Source organism: Rhyacophila brunnea, unplaced genomic scaffold (assembly GCF_057557595.1).
Source record: "Rhyacophila brunnea isolate RB1 unplaced genomic scaffold, BYU_Rbru_1.0 scaffold_23, whole genome shotgun sequence".
NCBI lineage: Eukaryota > Metazoa > Arthropoda > Insecta > Trichoptera > Rhyacophilidae > Rhyacophila > Rhyacophila brunnea.
The window spans coordinates 17,458,523-17,480,547 of NW_028232893.1; the positions used below are offsets into that span (position 1 = coordinate 17,458,523).

A 22,025-nucleotide genomic window follows, 5' to 3' on the forward strand; every position below is an offset into this window, starting at 1 on the left:
TGTATTGTTTCACTAATCACTAAAGACATATGAATTAAAATTGCAAAGATATTGCCTATGCCCTATGGTGACATCTATTGACAAAATTTGTACTGACAGAATGCATTATGTCACACTTAATGCATATGCCATGTTACAAGTCCCGTATTTTGTACACACAGAACGCATTATAGGTCATATAATGCTTTCTGTCAGTATAAAAAAATAACAATATGACTTAATGCAGTTTCTATTTTCTTACCAGTATATCCTATGACTAAGTGCGTTTTACCAGAACGTAGAGCGTAAAATTCTAAGAATTTTGGCATTTAAAACAGAAAAACAGCAAAAACTCACTTAATGCGTTCTGCAAGTATACCCTCGATTTGAGAATGAAACCTCATGTACACGTTTTATTTAGTAGTTTGCCGACATTTCATCAAAGTGAACTAATTTTAAATAGGAACTACATAATATATAATTTTTAATCTGGCCTACAAAAATTGATAAGATTTATCAAATATGGCCAGTATGTTGTGTACAACATTGTGTAATTTTTTCAGTGGGCAAAGCACACATATTATAAATATATTAAGTACATACAGCATTTCATATTTATTATTTTACATACATCATAATAGTGACATTCTACTGTATTATCGGTATATATTGCCCATATCCTCTGAGGTATTAGTACCATTTATTATATTAATTCGTGGGGTTACTGCCAAAAGTTGGTAAGTCTCGTAATCATGCTATGGAGTAATTGCAGTTTAAAGTTTGACATGCTATGTGCACATTCTATATATCGGATGACTTTGATTTTTTTTCTAGCATCATTGATGTACTACTGGATGAACCATATTATGCTTCTTCAAATGACCCCTGATTTTCTGCGACTCGGCCAAGTGGCGAAACTTACTGTTTTAATATCAGCGGACTAAACTCAATATACGCTCAATTATATATAATACGGCAATAGTCATGAATAAGCCATATATAGCTTGCATCTTACTCTAACTTAGTCAGCTCATGATGACTTTCTCTGACCGCTCAGACATGCATTTTTGGTGGCTTGCAAGCTTTAAGTACAGGACCGAACTCACATAAACGAAAATAAAATGGAAGGAGAATGACAATGTAGAGATACTTAAATTTGACGAATTTCTTATTAAAATAAAACATTAGTCTCAATTTACAATCACTACCAATATTATGAAAGTAATAATTTGTTTTACCGTATCCTTTGGATATCGCGTATATTATTTATGTTACTGAGTAAACTTTAATGTTTTTCTTGTACTGTCATGTTTTCATATTCGTATATAATCAATTTAATTGTTACATAATCGAACCATATATAATTATCACTAATATCAATACAATTTGTTATAATAATTGTAATATTGTTATATAAAATATTAAAATCAACATATAATTAATGGGACTTTGGAATTCTTCGCGGCGCAGAGGCGATAAAATGGACAGAAATACAAAGTTTAAATAAAATAATAAAAATATAATAATTACCATTAGACTTATTTTTATATTTGGAAAAATCCATTGCTTTTAAATTTCATTGTTGATCTTTGTTTGGAAACCATAATGGTTAAATATAATAAATAATATAATTATTATGTATTATATTTCAATAGTATTTTTAATTCTTCTTTCTTTTTCTTTCGACCATGTCCGATCCTAATAGGATCATATGGGCCTCCACAGAGTAGAGGTTTGTATTGACAGATTTTGTTTTTTACGAGAAATGGATGTCAGCCATTTGCTCAACCTATTAGGTCCAAACTTAAGATTAACTATCAGTAGACCAATGACATTATTAATGGACAACGCACTCAATACAGTAGCTAGCAAGTAAATTCACACACAGCGACATTCGCACATGTATAGGTAGACGTCACGCAATTTCCATTATGCGATATCACGCATCGGGAATTTATAGCAATATGACCTTTATTGTAATGGCGTTAGAACAGTGTTTCTAGTGTCAATGTTCATTTGAGCGAACCCGTTCGAATCGAACCTTTCGGCAGACCCGACAAAAAGCATCGGGAATTTATAGCAATATCACCTTTATTGTAATGGCGTTAGAACAGGTTATGCCATTCGGCAGACCCGACAAAAAAGTGAATATCATTTTTATTCCCAGATGCTTCGTCCATATTAATGTCATAGCAGTAGACATATGAAAATGCTTTATTAAAAAAACAAAACGTGGGAAAATAGGTACTTACCTTAAAATATAAAACAATGATAACTATTGTTTCTTATCTAAATATTATGTTTAGAAGATCTTCAATAAATATCTAATATCAAATGAAAATGTAATATTGTTTGATTGCATAATATGTTAATACATTTAATTCCATCTCTCATATTACATTAAGACTTAATATATCAATGTGTCTGATTATTGCATTCCTACTCCTCAACACAATAAAGTTATTAATCTAACAATCAATGACATTAATATGGACGAATCATCTGGAAAAGAAAATGACACTCACTTTATCGTCGGGTCTGCCGAATGGCATAATCTGTTCTAACGCCATTACAATAAAGGTGATATTGCTATAAATTCCTGACGCTTTTTGTTGGGTCTGCCGAATGGTTCGGTTCGAACGGGTTCGCTCAAATGAACATTGACATTAGAAACACTGCTCTAACGCCATTACAATAAAAGTCATATTGCTATAAATTCCCGATGCGTGATATCGCATAATGGAAATTGCGTGACGTCTACTTATACATGCGAATGCGCGAATTTACTTGCTAGCTACTGTATTGAGTGTGTCGTCCATTAATAATGTCATTGCTAACAATGCAATATAGATTATACACAGTGTAACAGAAAAGGCAATTATATAAATGTAATAAATATTACTGACATAATATTTAAAGTTATATTAAATTAAAAGTAATATTCCCAGTTCGTTCCTGATTATTTTCGAATGCCATAAACAGTGTTTTTCAGACACCCTTATGTTCACTATTGTACAGAAATTAAGTTTTACATCCCTTGTAATACGGGTGATATTCGAGAATCCATGATAACGGTCTTAATGCATTATACCTATAAGGAAGTATTATAAGACGATATTCGTAATATCTTCTTTTGTGGTACATTTTTAAAATGACACTTGTATGGTAACTACTCATCTAGTAGTATATCAATGTCTAGCATACATATTTATATATATAGACACATAATCCATTGATAACTCTAAATATCTAAATTATCGACTTACCAGCTTTTGGCAATCTAAGTGCCCATACGCACTTGCGGCAGGCCGCCTTGCGGCTAGCCGCGGCGACCTGCCGCCTATCGTTTTTTGTATGCTGGCTAACCGCAGCGGCCTGCCGCATGCAAGTGTGTATAGGCACTAACATAATATTAGTCTGACGCATCAAAATTCGTGTATATAATTATACTACACCCGTCCTACAAGCAGCTGTAATAATTAAAGTCCTTTGTCGACATATGAAAAACATTTTCATCAAGAATAAGTGTAAAAATCTAAATATATTTTCAATTCAGGTGAGATTTAAGATCATAAATATTTATTATTTTACAGTTACATGTCATTCATTAAAATCATTGCTATTATCTATTACCAAAATACTTATAACTATTTAAAAAAATATTTCATTATGGTTTATTATTCACACTAATAGAACAACACTGACAATATTTTATAATTTGACTATAACGAGTTCTGGTAAAAGACGACATGTCTAATTGTCTAAATCTGTCACTGATCATCGGCCATTAAGGCGAAGGTCACTATCGGTAAAACATAGATCTCAAATATGGCTCTTTGAATGTTCAAAGATGCATGAAAAGTATGTAGGTACTGAATAAAAATTTAAAATTAGGTAACTAAAAAATTACTAAAATTTCATCACAATCTCTATGTTATGTGACAATGAGCAACTATATTTGACATTCTTGAGTGATACACAACCTTTTTACAGTCACTGTCTCCTGTTCATTATATACCTACATGATAATAATATATGAGATGAAATGGTCGGTCGCACATATATACTCGTCCTGACTGTAATTCATCGAATTTATCAAAGTGATTCTGTTTGCATTCACAAAACACATGTAATTTAATGTACCATCTCAGTGTCGATGCAACATTGTTGGTTGAAAAATAAAACAGCTAATGAAACGCGCAGCATATTTAGATGCACATGCCATGAATGTCACTTATGTGTGCAGTGCAAAAAGTCACCGCTGCCATTTATTGATTCCACACAATTTAGAACACGTAAGTCGCTTGTCAAGCTAGTCCAGACGACTGGCCTGTCACCAGTCACGATGAAAATGACAATTGAAGCCACTGTGCATCTCTGTTTTTTTGTGAGATATAGAATGACGTTTTCGAAGCCTAAATATTATTTTGACAGTCGAGTTTTAACTATAAATTGCGGCCGTGTATGTGTGTCTGCGGGCGCGGGAAAGAATGCAACATTGTAAACAGTTTTGATTTATGATTATGTTGGTTTCAAGTTGAATTTCAATATAGGTACATTGAGACCTAGTCTTAATTGAGATTAAAAGGGTGCGTAATGGTCCCCATTATGGGAGGGCTGAGAGCTCTAGCCTGGGGGCCCGGCGCGACGGGTTGACCAGCTGAGTAAGATAAACGCACATCACAAATTTTCTGATAGTAAAGACGCTATTTCACTTCAAGAATAATAACATTTTAAAATATGTGATTGTATGATACAATTTTATGTAATATGCTGATTGATTAAATGATAATATACGTGTAAAATTTATTGTATAAATATAAATAAGTGTTTATTAATAGCTATTTATCCAATATGGCGAGGGGTCACATGTTACTTGCCGTGTCCGGAAACTTGTACATATGCAGTTCGCTGTATCACACTTCACTGTGAAATGTATGTATGAAATAATATATGGCCGTATATTAAAAACCATCCAACCTCTTTGAGTCGTATAGTACCTACTGACATAAAATTCATGTCTAAATAAAACACGGTTCATGTCGGTTTACACTTTACAGAAAGCCAGCAGCAAACAAATTTTGAAAATAGCCGATATATTGGATTATTTGTTAGGTTAGGTTAGGTTTACATTCTTGAATAATTCATGAATTTTGCCAAAATCAGCTATGAAAATTGAATTAATGTTCATATTGAATCTAATAAAATTGGAGACCGTATAATATACTGTCATCTTTTTACGATAGACAGCTCACGGCGAACTGTGCCACGGTGATAATACAGAGGGACTCCGATTTTACGTGCCCGAAATTTACGTTTTCCCCACTATCTTCGTGTAGTTTCTGCAGTATCGTATTTTTCCCTCAGGCAATTAGAAATATTCGAAAATATCTCGAGACACATTGGGTCTGTGTGTCTCTGTCATGCGCCACAATACATTTCCTGGAGCAGCAGTATTAATTGCTGTGAACGCCTGATCACCGATGTATTCATATTTAAAAATTAATTCTTCAGACTCAGCTCTAAACTCAATTTTCTCCATTTTCCATTTTTCCATTTTCCACAAGCAAATTTTTTTTTTAAATGTACGAGAAACACACAACAACCCGACCAATCTGATTGAAACTTCGCAGCATACTGAATCGGTAGTGCCGCTGCATGAAAACAAACCGCTTACAGTACTAGTCGCGCCACCTGTCGGCTTTTCTAAGGACTTATTGACCCACCCTCGTACATAAAGCGATATATTTAAAATATATTCAATAACCATATCCAACATATCAATCCTGGGATGGTTTTTGGTCAATCTATTAGGAGAGAAGCAATAACCATTTTCATTTCTTTACTCAGCTTAACCATCAACCATGAGGAACTACGCATGACCTTGACGTATCCACTTGATTCATATTACATCACTCACGGCTTGTCGCAGAGGTGAGAGAAAGAGAAAATGTAAATCACCGCACTTTAAAGTGAGGCATAGTTTTATCTTACCGCCGCACTAATAGATGCCTCATATGACTGATTGATTGTCTATTGCGAAGCAATACAAAAGCGGTCATTGCCGCGAGCAGTTGTGGTATATCGCACTCGCTGAATTTAAAAGGCTATCTTAACAGCCAAAGACACTAGATGGGGAAGGTCAGAGATCTACGTTGTTGAGATTGGAACCGGAATGCTGGGGGAGGTGCTCCTGGACGAGCAGGGTCCCGATGGGCGCGATGGCCTTGTCCTTGTGAGCAAGTTTGGTCATCTCGCTGCGCAGCTTCTCCAGAATGGCATAATTGGGTTGATTGACGGCGGCCCGTGACTGCAGCAGCGTGATCTCTTGCTCCTCCTGCTTCTTCTCTTTGAAACTCTTTACGGATCGGTTGCCGTACAGTCGGAGGAGGGAGCCCCAAGACGTGATATTCGGGTGCAGGGCCTAAATGATCAGAAAAAATACATAACCTTCGGAGCGATGAAGTATGACTAATATAGAGGATGCCTATTGAATTTTCTTTTTACAACCCTCAATTCCTTAAAATTCATAGCATTCATGCGAAGGGTGGAGGTAAGCTGTTAAGATCCGACATAAATAGTGCACACTAAACTTTTTCAGTCAAACTTATTTGTTTTCATTGAACAAGAATACAATTTGCAAATAGTGCTGGTTAGTTTTTAAAATTCAATTAAACCCTGACCAAACCAAACCATAATAGTTTAGGTATGCTATGGGCAATTCGACAAAAATAGTGCACACCATTTCAGTCATACTTATTTGTTTTTGTTTAATTAAGAATACTTATTACAGATGGTGCTGGTTAGTTTTTTTAAATTCATTACGCCCTGCCTAAACTAAACCATAATCGATCAAAAATATTGTTATATCTATAAAATATCTAAAATTATGTATGGTTTAATGGCATAATTTTAGATACTTTATAGATAAACGAACATATTTTTACTATTTTCTACCACGGCTTGGATTAGGCAGGGTTTAATTGAATTTTAGAAATCAACAAACACTATTTACACATTGTAGTCTTAGTTCAATGAAAACAAATACGTTCGACTGACAAAGCTTAGTGCGCACTATTTATGTCGGATCCTAACAGCCTACCTCCACCCTTCGCCACTATTATGTATATACAGTACACTCTCAGTAACCCGCCGTTCGATTATCCGACAACTACTATAATCCGCCGTTATTTTTACTAGTTGAAAGCACAAAATCAAGCCATTCAAGAATATCTGCCTCACTGATTGTGTCGAGTGATTTACTGTTTAACTAATAAACATAGTTTAAATATGTATAATTTAGTAAATACTTGATTTTGATTATAAATAAAACCGTAATTTGCTAGTACAGATTTCTCAAAAAAACTATTTTTATGAAATACCAGTTTTAATTTTTATTTTGTATGTATGCACTATAATCCGCCGCTTTCACTCATTGGACACTTGTCTGGTTTTTGGGGTGGCGGAATACTGAGAGAATACTATACATGATTTTACACAATTAATTGTTCATTAAAAAAATGACAATTAATTATATAAAAAAATACTTCTTTCAGGCTTGTGACAATAATGCGTGGCGAGGGTCTAACAATAGGAGAAGAAAATAACCAAATTGTTACCAATACAAACACATACACAATCATTCATTTCGGTAATTTAACTGCCTGAAAAATTCCTAATGCGGAATGCACACATAATATAAGACTCATTTTACATAGAATCAGAATTCTTTGGTTACGGTGTAATATTTCCATATGCATAGATGCGAAATTTTTTGATTTATGGTGAAAACGGAATTAACCATGTTTAGATTAGTCGGCAGATTGGAGATTAGAAATACGTGCATACTCCGCAACACTCACACAACACACTGGCGCCACCACTATTGTTTAAGTTATTGTAGTCTAATGGAGTTTCAATTTGTGTGTGTCAGGGTATGGGCCTAATAGGTTGAGCAAGTGGCTGACATCCATTTCCCGTAAAAAACAAAATCTGTCAATACAAACCTCTACTCTGTGGAGGCCCATATGATCCTATTAGGATCGGACATGGTCGAAAAGAAAAAAGAATGGAGTTTCACTGTACCTGTAAAATACCCTGAGAAGCCCGCTGCTTTCCTTCTCTCTTGTTCTTGCATATTACGGTTATGGAATGTTTGCCAACCGTCATGGTGAATTCATTGCGCTGGTGTTTCAAAGTGTTCATCTAAAAATACAAACTTCAAACTGATTTCCCACGACTTTCAAGGTGCTGAGGTTTGAAGGAATGCAAGTGACATAATGTCAGCTGAATTCAGAACTATTTAAAGTCACATTTTTTTATCTTACAGGCTGTTTGGAAAAATTTACTTCGGTTATTTATCTATTATAGACATAACAATAAATTAAAGTAGGATGTTTCAAATATCTCTCAAGTAAAATATTGCAAATGCGTCTTGGAATAGTTCTGTATTCAGGTGACAAATTATATTTTAATTAAAAATTAAATTAGGATGCGTTTTATGCATGAAATGTATTGATTTTTAATGAAAAATTATATTCTATTTTATTCCTTAGCCGGATGGCTGCCAATAACGTCTTAAGCGCAAATTTTCCGTGAATGCAACGCCGCTCATACAAAAATGACGCTTAAAATGGGATTTTACTAACGTAAATCAATTATTTTAAAGATACAAATCATAAGCATTTTAATTTTGTTATTATGGATAAATGGTGGCACAATTGGCGCACTCTTCATTTATTTAGTAAGTTTTTATAAATAAACTTTGATACATTTTTTATTTTTACAATAAAATTCGCGGCGGCAAGGTACCGCACTACATACACCTATGGGCAGTTAAAAGGTTAGATATGGTATATAAAATGATTTTATTTTTCATGACAATGTATATAAATTGATTGTTTTGGCCTGACTAGTCCTACTTCAAACATTAAAAACTATTAAGTACAGGTAACACTTGTTCATGTCGGCTCCAGTGAGTGCGATTCATTACATTCCAATTGATTTTTAACAGTATTTATTTGTCCTGTAGTTGTTTTGACATGTGCCACATTCCATAAATCGTCAAAATGCGTGTAATCACCCATATAGAATTTTTTTGGTCTGTCACATATAATAAATTTACGAGCGCTAGTGAAACAAAAGTAGACCGATACGTCGCACGTAATGTTTTTGAAACACAGAACAATATTAATGTTATTTTTCAATTTACAACAAGACATTATTTTATGCGTGACATTTATTAAACCATTGATTGTGAAATTTCGCTAATTGTGACCGTGTACAAAACGTATCCCCGCGATCAACGTGAATTAATCTCAGGACAGTGATATTATAAAAAATACCTGATACTTAATTTCTCTGTCACCGATTCCAAAATTCCTGGCCAGGCATGTCTGCAGGACGGTATGCGGAGAAGGCTCCATAGTCTTGGCACAGAAGTCATACACCCGAGGATCCTCAATCTTGATATCGTCAAAGAACTAAAATCAAACAAAAGAATGTTGACATCTCAATACATTGCAATTATCATATCAGATTTTCTTCTTCATGAATGAGAACCTGATTCCTGGTATGGTCGTATTATATGAAGACACTAAATATTGTCTTGTTTTTCACGCAATTTTAATAGGAAAAAAACAGAATGATCTGGCAATTTTTATACATATTGTCACCTCCGAAAGGGGTAAGAGCGCTGGACCCCCGTGATGATGTAATGTCACGGTGATATCGTATGCTGGCTTCTTTCGGGGACATGCTTATGTTGATTGACAACGCGGAAATATTGGCGAAAACGGCGTTTTATTGTTCGGAATACAGTTAGGTACAAAGTACTACAGCATAGGAAATATTCAAAAATATTTAAAAAAAAAAAAAAAAAAAAATTAAAATGGCGGTGACGCCGAGAGCGCGGCGCCACATCCAACGTCCGCAGAGACCAAAAACCGAATGAATCAACCTTTTTGGAGTAGGTTAACTCAGGCAAGAATTAAAAATATTACCTACAAATTCTGTCACTGAAAAATGACAAAAGGACAGCCCTTACACCCCATGTACCTGGCTGGTAGGTACATTGGGTGTCATACTTCTGAGAATTTTTGCTAACCACAGAAATATTCAACCAGACCTTTTCCAGGTACATGCTTTGAAAGGGACTGCATTTGCTGGGATTAACATTACTGCACTAAATTACAGCTTGCTTGTATGTTTAAAATTGAATAAGTATAAAATTTATAATGACGCTAGGTTTTACTTTGCTTGCTTCTAGAATTAATGTAGGTATAAAGAAAATGCAGGATTTTACATACATTAAGGGCTAGAATGATTTCATTAAATTTTGTAGAACTTGCAAAAGGGTGACTATAAATTTTCATACATCTAAGCTTACGGGCTAGAAATTTGCCTCGCAGTCGATCTGTTCATGTTTGCATGAATCAGCCCAATGATAATTCAGGCCTCATGGCCTTGGATCCTCTGAGGATGCCATGGTTTAGGCGGTATCAATATTAATAAAAAGAATAATGATAAACTATTTAAAAAATCTAATTTTAAATAAAGAAAATCAACTCACTCTTCAAAGCATCCACCCAGTTTACTCTCATAAGACTTACAACGCCATAAAAATAAATGACTAACCTCCAAGTCTTGATCTGTAGTCCTGCTAGCCGTTCCGTTCAGTTCATTGTCCTGTTTGATCTTGTCTCTCATCTCTGGAATGAGGATTTCGATGGTGGCCTTAGCTGCAGCCGACTTGGCCTGGCGCTTCGAAGTCCCGTAACCTACTCCGTACTTCATACTATTAATGGACACAGTTGCCGAATAGGGGGTGGACCCATTTTCTATAAAATAAAAAATATCTATTGAATTTTCAAATTTTTTTCATTTCACGGTCCCTATAAAAATGTATATTCGGTCAATTGAATATTTTTTCTTCAAAACCACATTTAAGACTTCAAAAAAAACAGTAATCGGCTGTGCATAAATGAAGTCATATCTGTGTTCAACTCCATGCATAAAATCTACGACAAGGGAAGAGCAGCTTAAATTTTATTACAAACTAAAGAAAACAGCCACTGAAAAATACTATATTAAGATTGTCTGTAATTATTAGATGCCCATACCAAACCAGGTACTAAATGATTATTTACCATTAACTTTATTCTTTCATCCAGTTCTATGCCGTCAGCGAGTTATCTCGCTTTATGAGGCCGTGATCGACAGCCACACATACAAATTTCGCGAGTTATCTCGCCCGTGACTTTAAACTCAAATTACTAGCCACTATCGTAGTGGATTTTTGGGTTTCCACCGTGTGTCCTTCTTCCTTCTTTACTCGACGTTTCGGGCTCGTTGCAGAGGCCATTATCAAGAGATGATATGAGGCGCCGAGTCGCTAAACTGGCTCCTGGGGGTTTTTTGAGTTTTGAGTAAATCACGAAAAACTGTTATGGGCAGTGTGATAACTTCAAGTGTAATTTAAGTTATTTTCTAGTTTCCAGTTTATATGGAATAGTAAATTAAAACGTCAAATTCAATTTATATGCGCCAATATTCTAAATAAATGCATTTTAATTGTCCGGAGAGCACACTTGCATCACCCGCTGTCGCAAGGAGCCAAATTTGTGACTCACACTTTGACGTTACATGTCAATAGAGTCGAGTTTGGCACTTACTGGAATAAGGTCGGCCGGAAATGACTGTTCAGTAGCGGGCCGTATTTATTTCAATTAATATAGATATTTTAGAATTTATTTTGCCAAACAAATATTTTCTAACCATACTAGAACCATACTACATGGTAAATCCTTTTTTACTTTGCATCTTTTTAGCATTTATAGCGGTAGGTATGTATGTATGTACATAGAAAAAAAGCATTTTTTCAGAATAAAGAATCGTGTTTATTAATTGAAATTACAAGAAATTACACAAGTATACCAAATATGTGAATAAGTGATGGTCCCAATAACACATACATAGAAAGCATAATAAAACACAATGTATTGTTTAATGGTTTCAACGGAATATACTTTACAGTATATCGACCACAGATAATAAATAATTATTAATTGCGGTGTTTTAGTCTATGTATGCTATTATACTTCTTCCATAACTACGTGATATTTAGTTCCGCCGATAAGTATACCCGACTCAGCGTCTTATTCCGGCAGTAATGTGGCTCACTACATTTTAACTCCTTTATAAATGCAACAACACTTGCTCTTTTCCCTATAAAACTCGCATGTGCCTTATCACCGCCTCTTCTCTCGGTGGGAAGTTTTCCCGCGCTATTTTGAAAGCGCTTCACAACACCTTGGATTCTACCTTTTTTAATGTTTAAAATGCCCAAAAAGGTTTTTTGGCATACGGGAACCAAAGCACCAGTTTGACTTTTTCGGGCATAATATTTTATATTGAAAGATTTTTTTCTTTCAGCCCCACTGTGACATCACTGAAACTCCTTCACAATACTTCACTATAAATGTATCTTGAGCAAGTTTCACTGCCTTTTCATAAAATGCAGTATGGAAATGTCTAATATCAGTTCCATTTAATGAACTGCACTTGAAGTTCTTAGTGTCATGATTACACTGAGGATACTCGGGCAATTTTTTAGATGAATATCTGCAACAAATTATGAAAAATACAATAATTAATAACTTTGAAAATAAAAAGTAAAGATAGAGGTTAATAAAATATATATACAAAAGTATAAAATAATGACTATACTTAGATATTATGTAAATATATATAATGAGATTTATGGCGGTTATCTTAAATCAATTTATTATACTTATGGATTCGCTTAGAAAGTCATCAAGTGATTAAAAAATAATGTTCAATTATTAAAGGTCCCAATAATATTATTTTTTGACACAAGCAAAATATGTTAAAAATCTGTACTTAGAGATCTCATAATAATTACATCACGCTAAATATACAATATGTATCTACGGCATAATTTAAAAAAAGCATACGAAACAAAAAATATTATTATGAAACACCACTGGATTATTGAAACATCTATAGCAAAAATTAATGTTAGGAATGTCAATTTTTAAATACCTTTCTTGGCGTAACACGTTACATTTCCAGCCAGCTGGATTTTTTAAACGCTTCCTTGATTCTCCTGGTAGAGATTCCATTACACTTACTAATGAAACATCTATTATTAATTAGTAAAAACAATCAAATAGATGAAGCAAAATCAAGACTTTCTCACTGCACAGACGCGAACGGTTTGACGCGGTTCTATAGAGATTTTACCGTACGTTTGAAATCAGTATTTGAATGGCGGCGTCTGATTGGTCGGTTAAGAAGAGACAATTTAGCGACTCCTTATTTTTTCGAAGAGCGCGCTTGGCGACTCACGTCAATATTCATTTTGATTTTTTGATGAAATTGGAAGGAATTTGAAACTCTCAACTGGAAAAGTCGATAGGTCTATCGATAGAGCATCTAAGTACATTCAAACCTCATTTTATCGAAAAATCGCCAGGAGCCAGTTTAGCGACTCGGCGCCTCATATGTTTTATGATGAAAATGTAGTGTAGGTATGTGAATGTAAACGTTGCTCGAAGAATGTCAAAAGGAATCCGATTAGCTAAGAGCAAATGTTCCTCAGAGTAATCTGTCAATCGTTACGACCAAAACATATCATCTCTTGATAATGGCCTCTGCAACGAGCCCGAAACGTCGAGTAAAGAAGGAAGAAGGACACACGGTGAAAACCCAAAAATCTACTATGATAAAAAACAACCGTGAAAGCCTCACAAACATTATATTACTAGCCACTGTTGATTAATTTGCATAATCTAAAAAATTAAACACACATTGCTATCTGTTTGAATTATTATAAAATACTAAGCCACAAATTATCGGTATTACAGCGATTGTAGTAAGAGCTTCGCTCTACATTCAACATGTGTTGTTAAAAATCTGCGGCCTATCAGATACTGCCATAGTAATACTGTGAGCCATAGAAAAGGTTAAGGAATTAAATTACAACATGAGAAATAAGCGACAACACACATATTTACACATATTTTTTTAAACTGAACATAAATGTTTGCTACGGGAATGGGACGATTTGGCACCGCGAACTGGCCTCCGCCGATTGGCCTCCGGTAATTGGCCGCCGGTACAATCGGACGCCGGCCCAATTGGACGCAGACCCAATTCGACGCCGACCCAATTGGCCTCCGGGAGGATTGGACGCCGCACAGTTCAATTAAATGCGCAAAGGAATAGACGTACGTTACGATTTGTTGGAGTAAGTAAGCAAGTCAGTTTAATATGCTTCTATCTTCTCAGTAGTCGTACCTTATACATTTCGCGCTTGACACATTTTTAATATAGATTTTGAATAATTATTATGCCTTATGATGTTTATTAAAAGAAAATAATTCTTCCCTCGCTAAAACTTAAAGATGTGCATAATCAATTAATTTATTGTCTATACATGGGTACTTATTTATATTTACAACAAATATTAAAAATAATGTTAGATGTTAGAATGAAAATTATATTATATTTCAGTGTTTTATCGACTTAATATTATAATAAAGCTTAAACATGTATATTATTATGCATAAATGCGTATTTTAAGATAGTATGAAATTACAAACAAAATATGAAGTAAGTCATCTGTTAAGTATAAATGTTTCAGTAGTTTGATTGATAAACTACTTAGGTACTGGGTGCCGGACGAAATCCCGAAGGCCAAAATCCCGAATGCTGAAATCCCGAATGGCCGAAATCCCGAAAAATAAAAAAATTCAAACATCAATAATTGCGCAACCGTGAGCGCAATTTTTGTAAGAGAGACAAATCCCATTTTTGCGGAAAATAGGTGTTTCCGATTGCGCAATTTTTTTTCAGGAGAGACCATTTTGCAGAACGAATGGATTTTGTGCCTCTTGTCAAAATTGCGCAATTCATGATTGCGCAATTATTGTTGTTTGTATTTTACATTTTTTTATATTTCCACAAAAAATGGGTTTTTGTGTCTCTTGCAAAAATTGCGCAATTATTGATGTTTTTTATTTTTCGGGATTTCGGCCTTCGGAATTCCGGCCATTCGAGATTTCAGCGTTCGGGATTTCGTCTGGCACCCAGTACCTAAGTAGTTTATCAATCAAACTACTGAAACATTTATACTTAGCAGATGACTTACTTAATATTTTGTTTGTAATTTCATACTATCTTAAAATACGCATTTATGCATAATAATATACATGTTTAAGCTTTATTACAATATTAAGTCGATAAAACGCTGAAATATAATGTAATTTTCATTCTAACATTATTTTTAATATTTGTTGTAAATATAAATAAGTACCCACGTATAGACAATAAATCAATTGATTATGCACATCTTTAAGTTTTAACGAGGGAAGAATTAATTTCCATTTAATAAACATCATAAGGCATAATAATTATTCACAATCTATATTAAAAATGTGTCAAGCGCGAAATGTATAAGGTTCGACTACTGAGAAGATAGAACCATATTAAACTGACTTGCTTACTTACTCCAACAAATCGTAACGTACGTCTATTCCTTTGCGCATTTAATTCAACTGTGCGGCGTCCAATCCTCCCGGAGGCCAATTGGGTCGGCGTCGAATTGGGTCGGCGTCCAATTGGGCCGGCGTCCGATTGTACCGGCGGCCAATTACCGGAGGCCAATCGGCGGAGGCCAGTTCGCGGTGCCAAATCGTCCTAGACCCATTTGCTACTAAACAGAGGACACGGAACTCGACAAGGTGGAGGTTATACTAACAAACTTTCGGAATACAAGGAATGGTTGTCAGCCATTTTCTCAATCCATTGACACCTTGCACTGGATCAAACATACATTGAAAAGTATTCCGTTTTTCGAAAATATTTGCCCTTACCGAATTCCTTGTATTCGTATGTTGGTTGTTTTTTGAGAGCTCTCTGCAAGTATTCATGCAAAATACAGACATAACTCTTGCCGTTTGGATTCATGAGACATTCCTTCGGCGCAGTCTTGTTAAATGTGGTGTAGGCACCTGAAAGGAGATAAATAAAACTGATTGATATCCATTCACCATCACATCATCGTGACCATGACAGCCGCCTTATTCCATGTAATAAAGTCAGTATTTAACGCGCTGTATGGCATGTAGCAGTGGCGAAAGGTGGAGGTAGGCTGTTAAGATCCAACATAAATAGTGCACACTAAACTTTATCAGTCATATTTATTTGTTTTCATTGAACTAAGAATACAAATTGCGGATGGTATTGGTTAGTTTTAAAATTCAATTAAACCCTGCCTAAAGCAAACCATAATAGTAGATGTAGACATGGGAGATCCGACAAAAATAATGCACACTTTGGTTTTTATGCTTTTTTATGGTTATGCTTGAACCTTTTCACATTGCACATCACATAATCATCAAAATCAATTTTACAACGAATGAAAAATAACCTAAATAATGCAATTTTAGCTGAAATCTTTATGAAACAAATTGTATGGAATTGCAAGTAACTTTCAAACATATTCAAAATATAATTAATACGATTTCTATAATATACTATTTTACAGTAATATATATATAAGAATTTATTACTTTCATGGCATACAGAAGCCGTAGAAAAGATATGCGATAAACATCCCTCCCGTAGAAACGTTCGCGAGAAACTTCCGCAATTTAAACATGGGTGGAATAATTTTTAAAGTTTTCAAAATTATGTATTTTCAATAAGAAACATTCTTAAATCTTGTCTCTATTCAATATTGAATAAAAGAATAATAATTTAATCTTTATCCTATAAATGAATTACTTCATGCAAGATAGATCCACTTCCGAGGAAATCATATCGTCGGTATAGTGGCAGAAGACGATAAGTCAAAAATTGGCTGTTTTCAGTTATGAATGCAGAATGATAAAGTTCGACACGCTCTATCGTCTGAAAAAACAAGTTCCGCCAAACTCCATGTAGCTGTGACGATATTTAAAGAATTCAATACGTATTAAGTCACTTTCTTTCATACTTCATAGTGGCAAGTAACAATAAGTAACTAAACGCTTTTTGCTATACAGATTTTGTAATTTTATCTGTGCACAAAGACGATTAGATGACTTAACGTTATTTGGCTTCAAGCTTCTAGTCACTTGTCCGTTATTTATATTGACTTATTGTCTTTGCCACACGCAGCTTGCAACCGTTTGACACATGGTGCTGAATGTTGACATTTCGCGCGTATTTATATCTTATTATTTTGTGCAATTGTGCTTGTTTATTGTTATTGTTTAATCGTTTTTATTAACATGTATAATTCACGATTGGATAAGATTATGTTTCTGTGTGGGCAACAGAATAAAATAAGGGAGCACGTTAAAGGTAAGCAACTTAATTCAACTTAACCTCAAATTGAAGTTTGCTCTACAATTGATTATTTGTGTACTGATATCACGTTACTATGGCGTATTTTTATGTCATCTAAAAGACATCCTTACTAACGCATATGTTTTATTTATATTTCAGATGAAGCACACCACAGTGATGTTGTGGATGGAGACAATACTACTAATAACCCTAATACTTCTATTGCAACAGGTTTGTATGACAATAGTTAAGTTTTTTAGGTCGTTCATTACTTACAAATTGATATTGTAGCCTCAGGAAGGTTTTAGTAGTATAATTTAAGTTGTAGATGAAAAAGTGTGTACTTTACCATTGATTTACTTTCATCTTTATAATGCTAACATTATAATATTATTGCATTTGATTACAGAAGTCGGATCGATAAATAATGAGGTTGACTTGGAGAATATGCCGATAATCATATGCGCTGAAGAACCTAATACTTACGGTGACAACGGACAGAAAAATAATGAATCACATGGAAATGATATCGGTAAGCTGAACATTTGACAGTTTAATTACTATAACCTGAGGTGGGCTCATCTCCTCTTGTTTGTCTTGAATCACCAGTCGGATACGGTTATGGTCTCCCCACGTGCGATTATTAATCTTGTTTCATCATCCGCCCACTCTTAATAATTATCCTGCCTAGCCATAGATTGCTGTATTTAATATATTTTTATGTGACCTATGTGCATGCAATATTATTTGCTTATACAAACAATATTTTTCCATGCAATATAAAAGTTAAATAACATAAATGAAATTGATTCATCATTAACATGTTTATATTTTTAATGGCTTAATCAAAGTATGTTTATTATGTTACAGAAATCATCCAGAAAGGGCTCGATGAAGATATGGCGAATGATATCATCGTAGAAGATATGGCGAACGATATCATCGTAGAATACATGGAAGAGAGCGATTTAGATGAGGAGCAAATGAAGGTTGTCAATGAAGTCGAAGGCATCCTATCCGATGAAAATTTATTTTCAAATGTGGCTTCGCCTGATCCATTCGTCACAGAAGAACCTCAACCACAACCTCAATGTTCAGTTCACCAATCTGCCAATAATACTCGTTGGAAGAAACGTAACCCTGCTGGATGGAAGCGAAATATACAAAAGGAGAAAAGGGATACATGTTTACCCTATGAAAACAGAAGTGGTAATGTAATATCTGCAAAAGTGCCAAAAGTAATTGATTGCTCTTCGTGTCGGTTTAAATGCAGCACAGCACACACTTTACTCATGAAGATCGAAGACAGATTTGTCAAATTTACTGGGGATTAAAGAGCTACGAGCGCAAAAGGGATTTTATTCTAAGGAATGTTGACAGTGCTGCTCCAAAAACCCAAAGGGTACGAATTGCTGACGGCAAACTACGCAAGGACTCAAAGTCATACCACTTTTATAGAAATGAATCAAAAGAAAGGGTTTGCCAAAACTTCTTTCTTAAAACCCTTTCTATTTCAAATACTGTGGTGACGAATGCTTTCCAGAGTAGCAATAAGCAAGGTGGATTTCATGGAAAGGATATGAGGGGTCGCAAAAGCCCTGTGAACAAAACAAGTTCAGACGATGTGGATTTTATAAAAAACCACATCGAAAAATATCCGACAATGGAAAGCCATTATACGAGGGCATCCACTAAAAGAAAGTATTTGGACAGTAGTTTATCAATTGCAAAAATGTACGATCAGTACAATATTTATTGTGAAGAAAATAACAAGATTCTCGCAAGTGCATTTGTTTATAGAAAAGTGTTTTGTGAAAACTATAACCTTAGCTTCTTTCGACCAAAAAAGGACCAATGTATGACATGCATGCAATATTCAAAAGCATCAGCCCAAGAAAAACTAGCCTTGGAAGCTACATACCGTGAGCATATCGAAAGAAAGGATGCAGCAAAAGAATCAAAAAATGCTGACAAAAATATTGCACTGATTGAAAGCGACAAGTGTCTCACGGTAACGTTTGATTTGCAAAAGGTACTACAGATTCCCACATCACAAGCGTCATTAGTATACTATTTAAGAAAACTCAATATGTATAATTTGACTGTATATGAAAGTGCTCACCCAAACAGAGGGTTTTGTTACGCGTGGTCTGAGGTTGATGGAAAGCGAGGAGCATGTGAGATCGGCTCATGTTTGGCGATGTATATCAAAAATGAAGTTCCGGTCACCACAAAACATTTGATTCTATATTCAGACACTTGTGGGGGCAAAAACCGAAATATACATGTGGCTTTATTATTTTTGAACCTAGTTCAAAGGACAAATTTGGAAGTTATCGAGCACAAATTTCTAGAAAGCGGGCATACCTACATGGAAGTGGACAGTATGCACAGTGCCATTGAGCAAAAAAAGAAATTTCTAGACGTCTTTAGTGTCCAAGACTGGCTGAACATTTTTAAGATGAGCCGTGTGTCAAGGAAGTCTAAAAATAGTAATAAGCCGCCATATCATGTCAAACAAATGACTTTTGGTGACATGCTGGACTTGAAGGCGTTATCAAAGTCTTCAATTAGAAATAAAACAATCGACGAAAATCTGGACAAAGTGAATTGGTTGAAAGTAAAGTGCTTTCGATATGAGAAACATTCTCCATCAGTGCTATACTATAGATATGACTATTCTAGTAACTATAAAAAAATAAATGTGTTCGGTAATCGCCAAGGAAGAAGAAGTGATCTGCCAACTCCCCGAGACATACCGTGTGCTTACCGTTCGAATTTATTTATTTCAGAAGAAAAGAAACAAGACTTAATTACAATGTGTAAAAACAATATAATACCACCAGAATTACACCCGTGGTATGACAATTTACCCACCTCTACTTCTTCGGGTAACAATGTTCCCGAACCATCACAGCTAGACTCTGATGAAGAAGTAGAGGAATAATGTGTAAATTATATTATTATTTTATATTTTCTTGATTAATTTTGTAGGGTAATTGTTTATTTTAATTATTTCTTTTATAATTAATATTATTGTCTAATTCTCATCTCCATAGCATTTATCCAATGTTTTAATAAATAAATTAAATACTTTTCCGGAACTCTTCTAGGTTGACTATGAAGCGGAGTAATGATCTCAATTATTGTATTTTATGTTTTCTTGTTTATTTTGTAAGGTAATTGTTAATTTTAATTGTTTCTGTCCATTTCTATATTATTATTGTCTAATCGTCATCTCCATACCGTTTATCCACCTGTTATCCAATGTTTCTAATAAATAAATCAAATACTGTTCCGGAACTCTTCTAGGTTGACTATGATAAAGCGGAGTAATGATCTCAATTATTGTATTTTATGTTTTCTTGTTTATTTTCTAATGTAATTGTTAATTTTAATTGTTTCTGTACCTACCTATATTATTATTGTCTAATCGTCATCTCCATACCGTTTATCCACCTGTTATCCAATGTTTCTAATAAATAAATCAAATACTGTTCCGGAACTCTTCTAGGTTGACTATGATAAAGCGGAGTAATGATCTCAATTATTGTACTTCATGTTTTCTTGTTTATTTTCTAATTTAATTGTTAATTTTAATTGTTTCTGTACCTACCTATATTATTATTGTCTAATCGTCATCTCCATACCGTTTATCCACCTGTTATCCAATGTTTCTAATAAATAAATTAAATACTGTTCCGGAACCCTTCTAGGTGGACTATGATGAAGCGGAAATGATCTCTTAATTATATTTTAAGTTTTCTTGATTAATTTTCTAATGTAATTGTTAATTTTAATTGTTTTTATAAATTATTTTTTGTGTAATCATCATCCCCATACCGTTTATCCACCTCTAATCCAATGTTCTGATAAATAAATTAAATAAATATGTATTCCTTTTTTTTATTTTTACCTAGTCCTCAGCTACACATTTTTAAGTTCAATAACTTAATAAAGATGAAAAGTATCTTAATTTGAAACAAGATTATTACTAATCTTACATACAAAAATATCAAATTACTTCTATACCTACCTAATATTAATACCTAATAGTATCTTAACTAATATTATTTCTGTTTTAATTTATATTTTATCATAAATTGGCCAGTTTTTATTATTATTAGAGTCCAATGTAATACTACTCAGTTAAAACATTTTTTCTTTGACTATTCAATTAACTCAAAAATCTCTTGTGGCAAAAAACGTTAATTCACCTTTTTGTAAATAAACTCAAAAAACTAATTATTATTACTATAAAAAAGACTTGACAATACTCAAATTGAATTCATAAATGATTACCGAATATCATAAAGTAACAAGTTAAGGTAAAACTGTTTAAAGTATTTAAGTAGAGAGGTTTCAATTTCTTGAATTTAGAAAAAGACGATTATCTCAAAACAAGGTTTTTTGACTTAACGCCTTTTGCCACTATACCGACGATATATAACGTAAGATAATCCATGTCAAAATATTACCTGACTTCACACTTCCATCTGGATTGTTAGGTGGATCCTCGTGAACGGGAAACGTGATGAGTTTTGTGCCGTCTGGAAGGGTCGGTCGTTGCAACGCCTGCCGGGCTTTCGTGAACTCCCTGCGCTCCGACCATGACCTGTGAAAAAATATAGATTAACAATTTTGCCTGTCCTAACACTGTTCTATATTACACAGGATTTACAAGATAGGAA

The 22,025-nt window shown here is 34.2% G+C and overlaps 1 protein-coding gene across 2 annotated transcripts in view; it reads right to left on the reverse strand.

Moving 5' to 3' along the window:
* Positions 1-4,821: 4,821 nt before the first annotated feature.
* Positions 4,822-22,025, reverse strand: part of pasha (microprocessor complex subunit partner of drosha) — a 29,566-nt gene continuing 12,362 nt past the window's right edge. For both annotated transcript variants that reach the window (XM_085950434.1, XM_085950433.1), the window contains exons 6-11: positions 21,813-21,949; positions 15,876-16,013; positions 10,615-10,817; positions 9,324-9,461; positions 8,065-8,184; positions 4,822-6,403 (exon numbers count right to left, since the gene is read on the reverse strand). In XM_085950434.1, the coding sequence (XP_085806560.1) occupies positions 6,122-6,403; positions 8,065-8,184; positions 9,324-9,461; positions 10,615-10,817; positions 15,876-16,013; positions 21,813-21,949 (1,018 nt within the window). In that variant the 3' untranslated portion in view covers positions 4,822-6,121. The remainder of the gene's footprint in view (positions 6,404-8,064; positions 8,185-9,323; positions 9,462-10,614; positions 10,818-15,875; positions 16,014-21,812; positions 21,950-22,025) is intronic.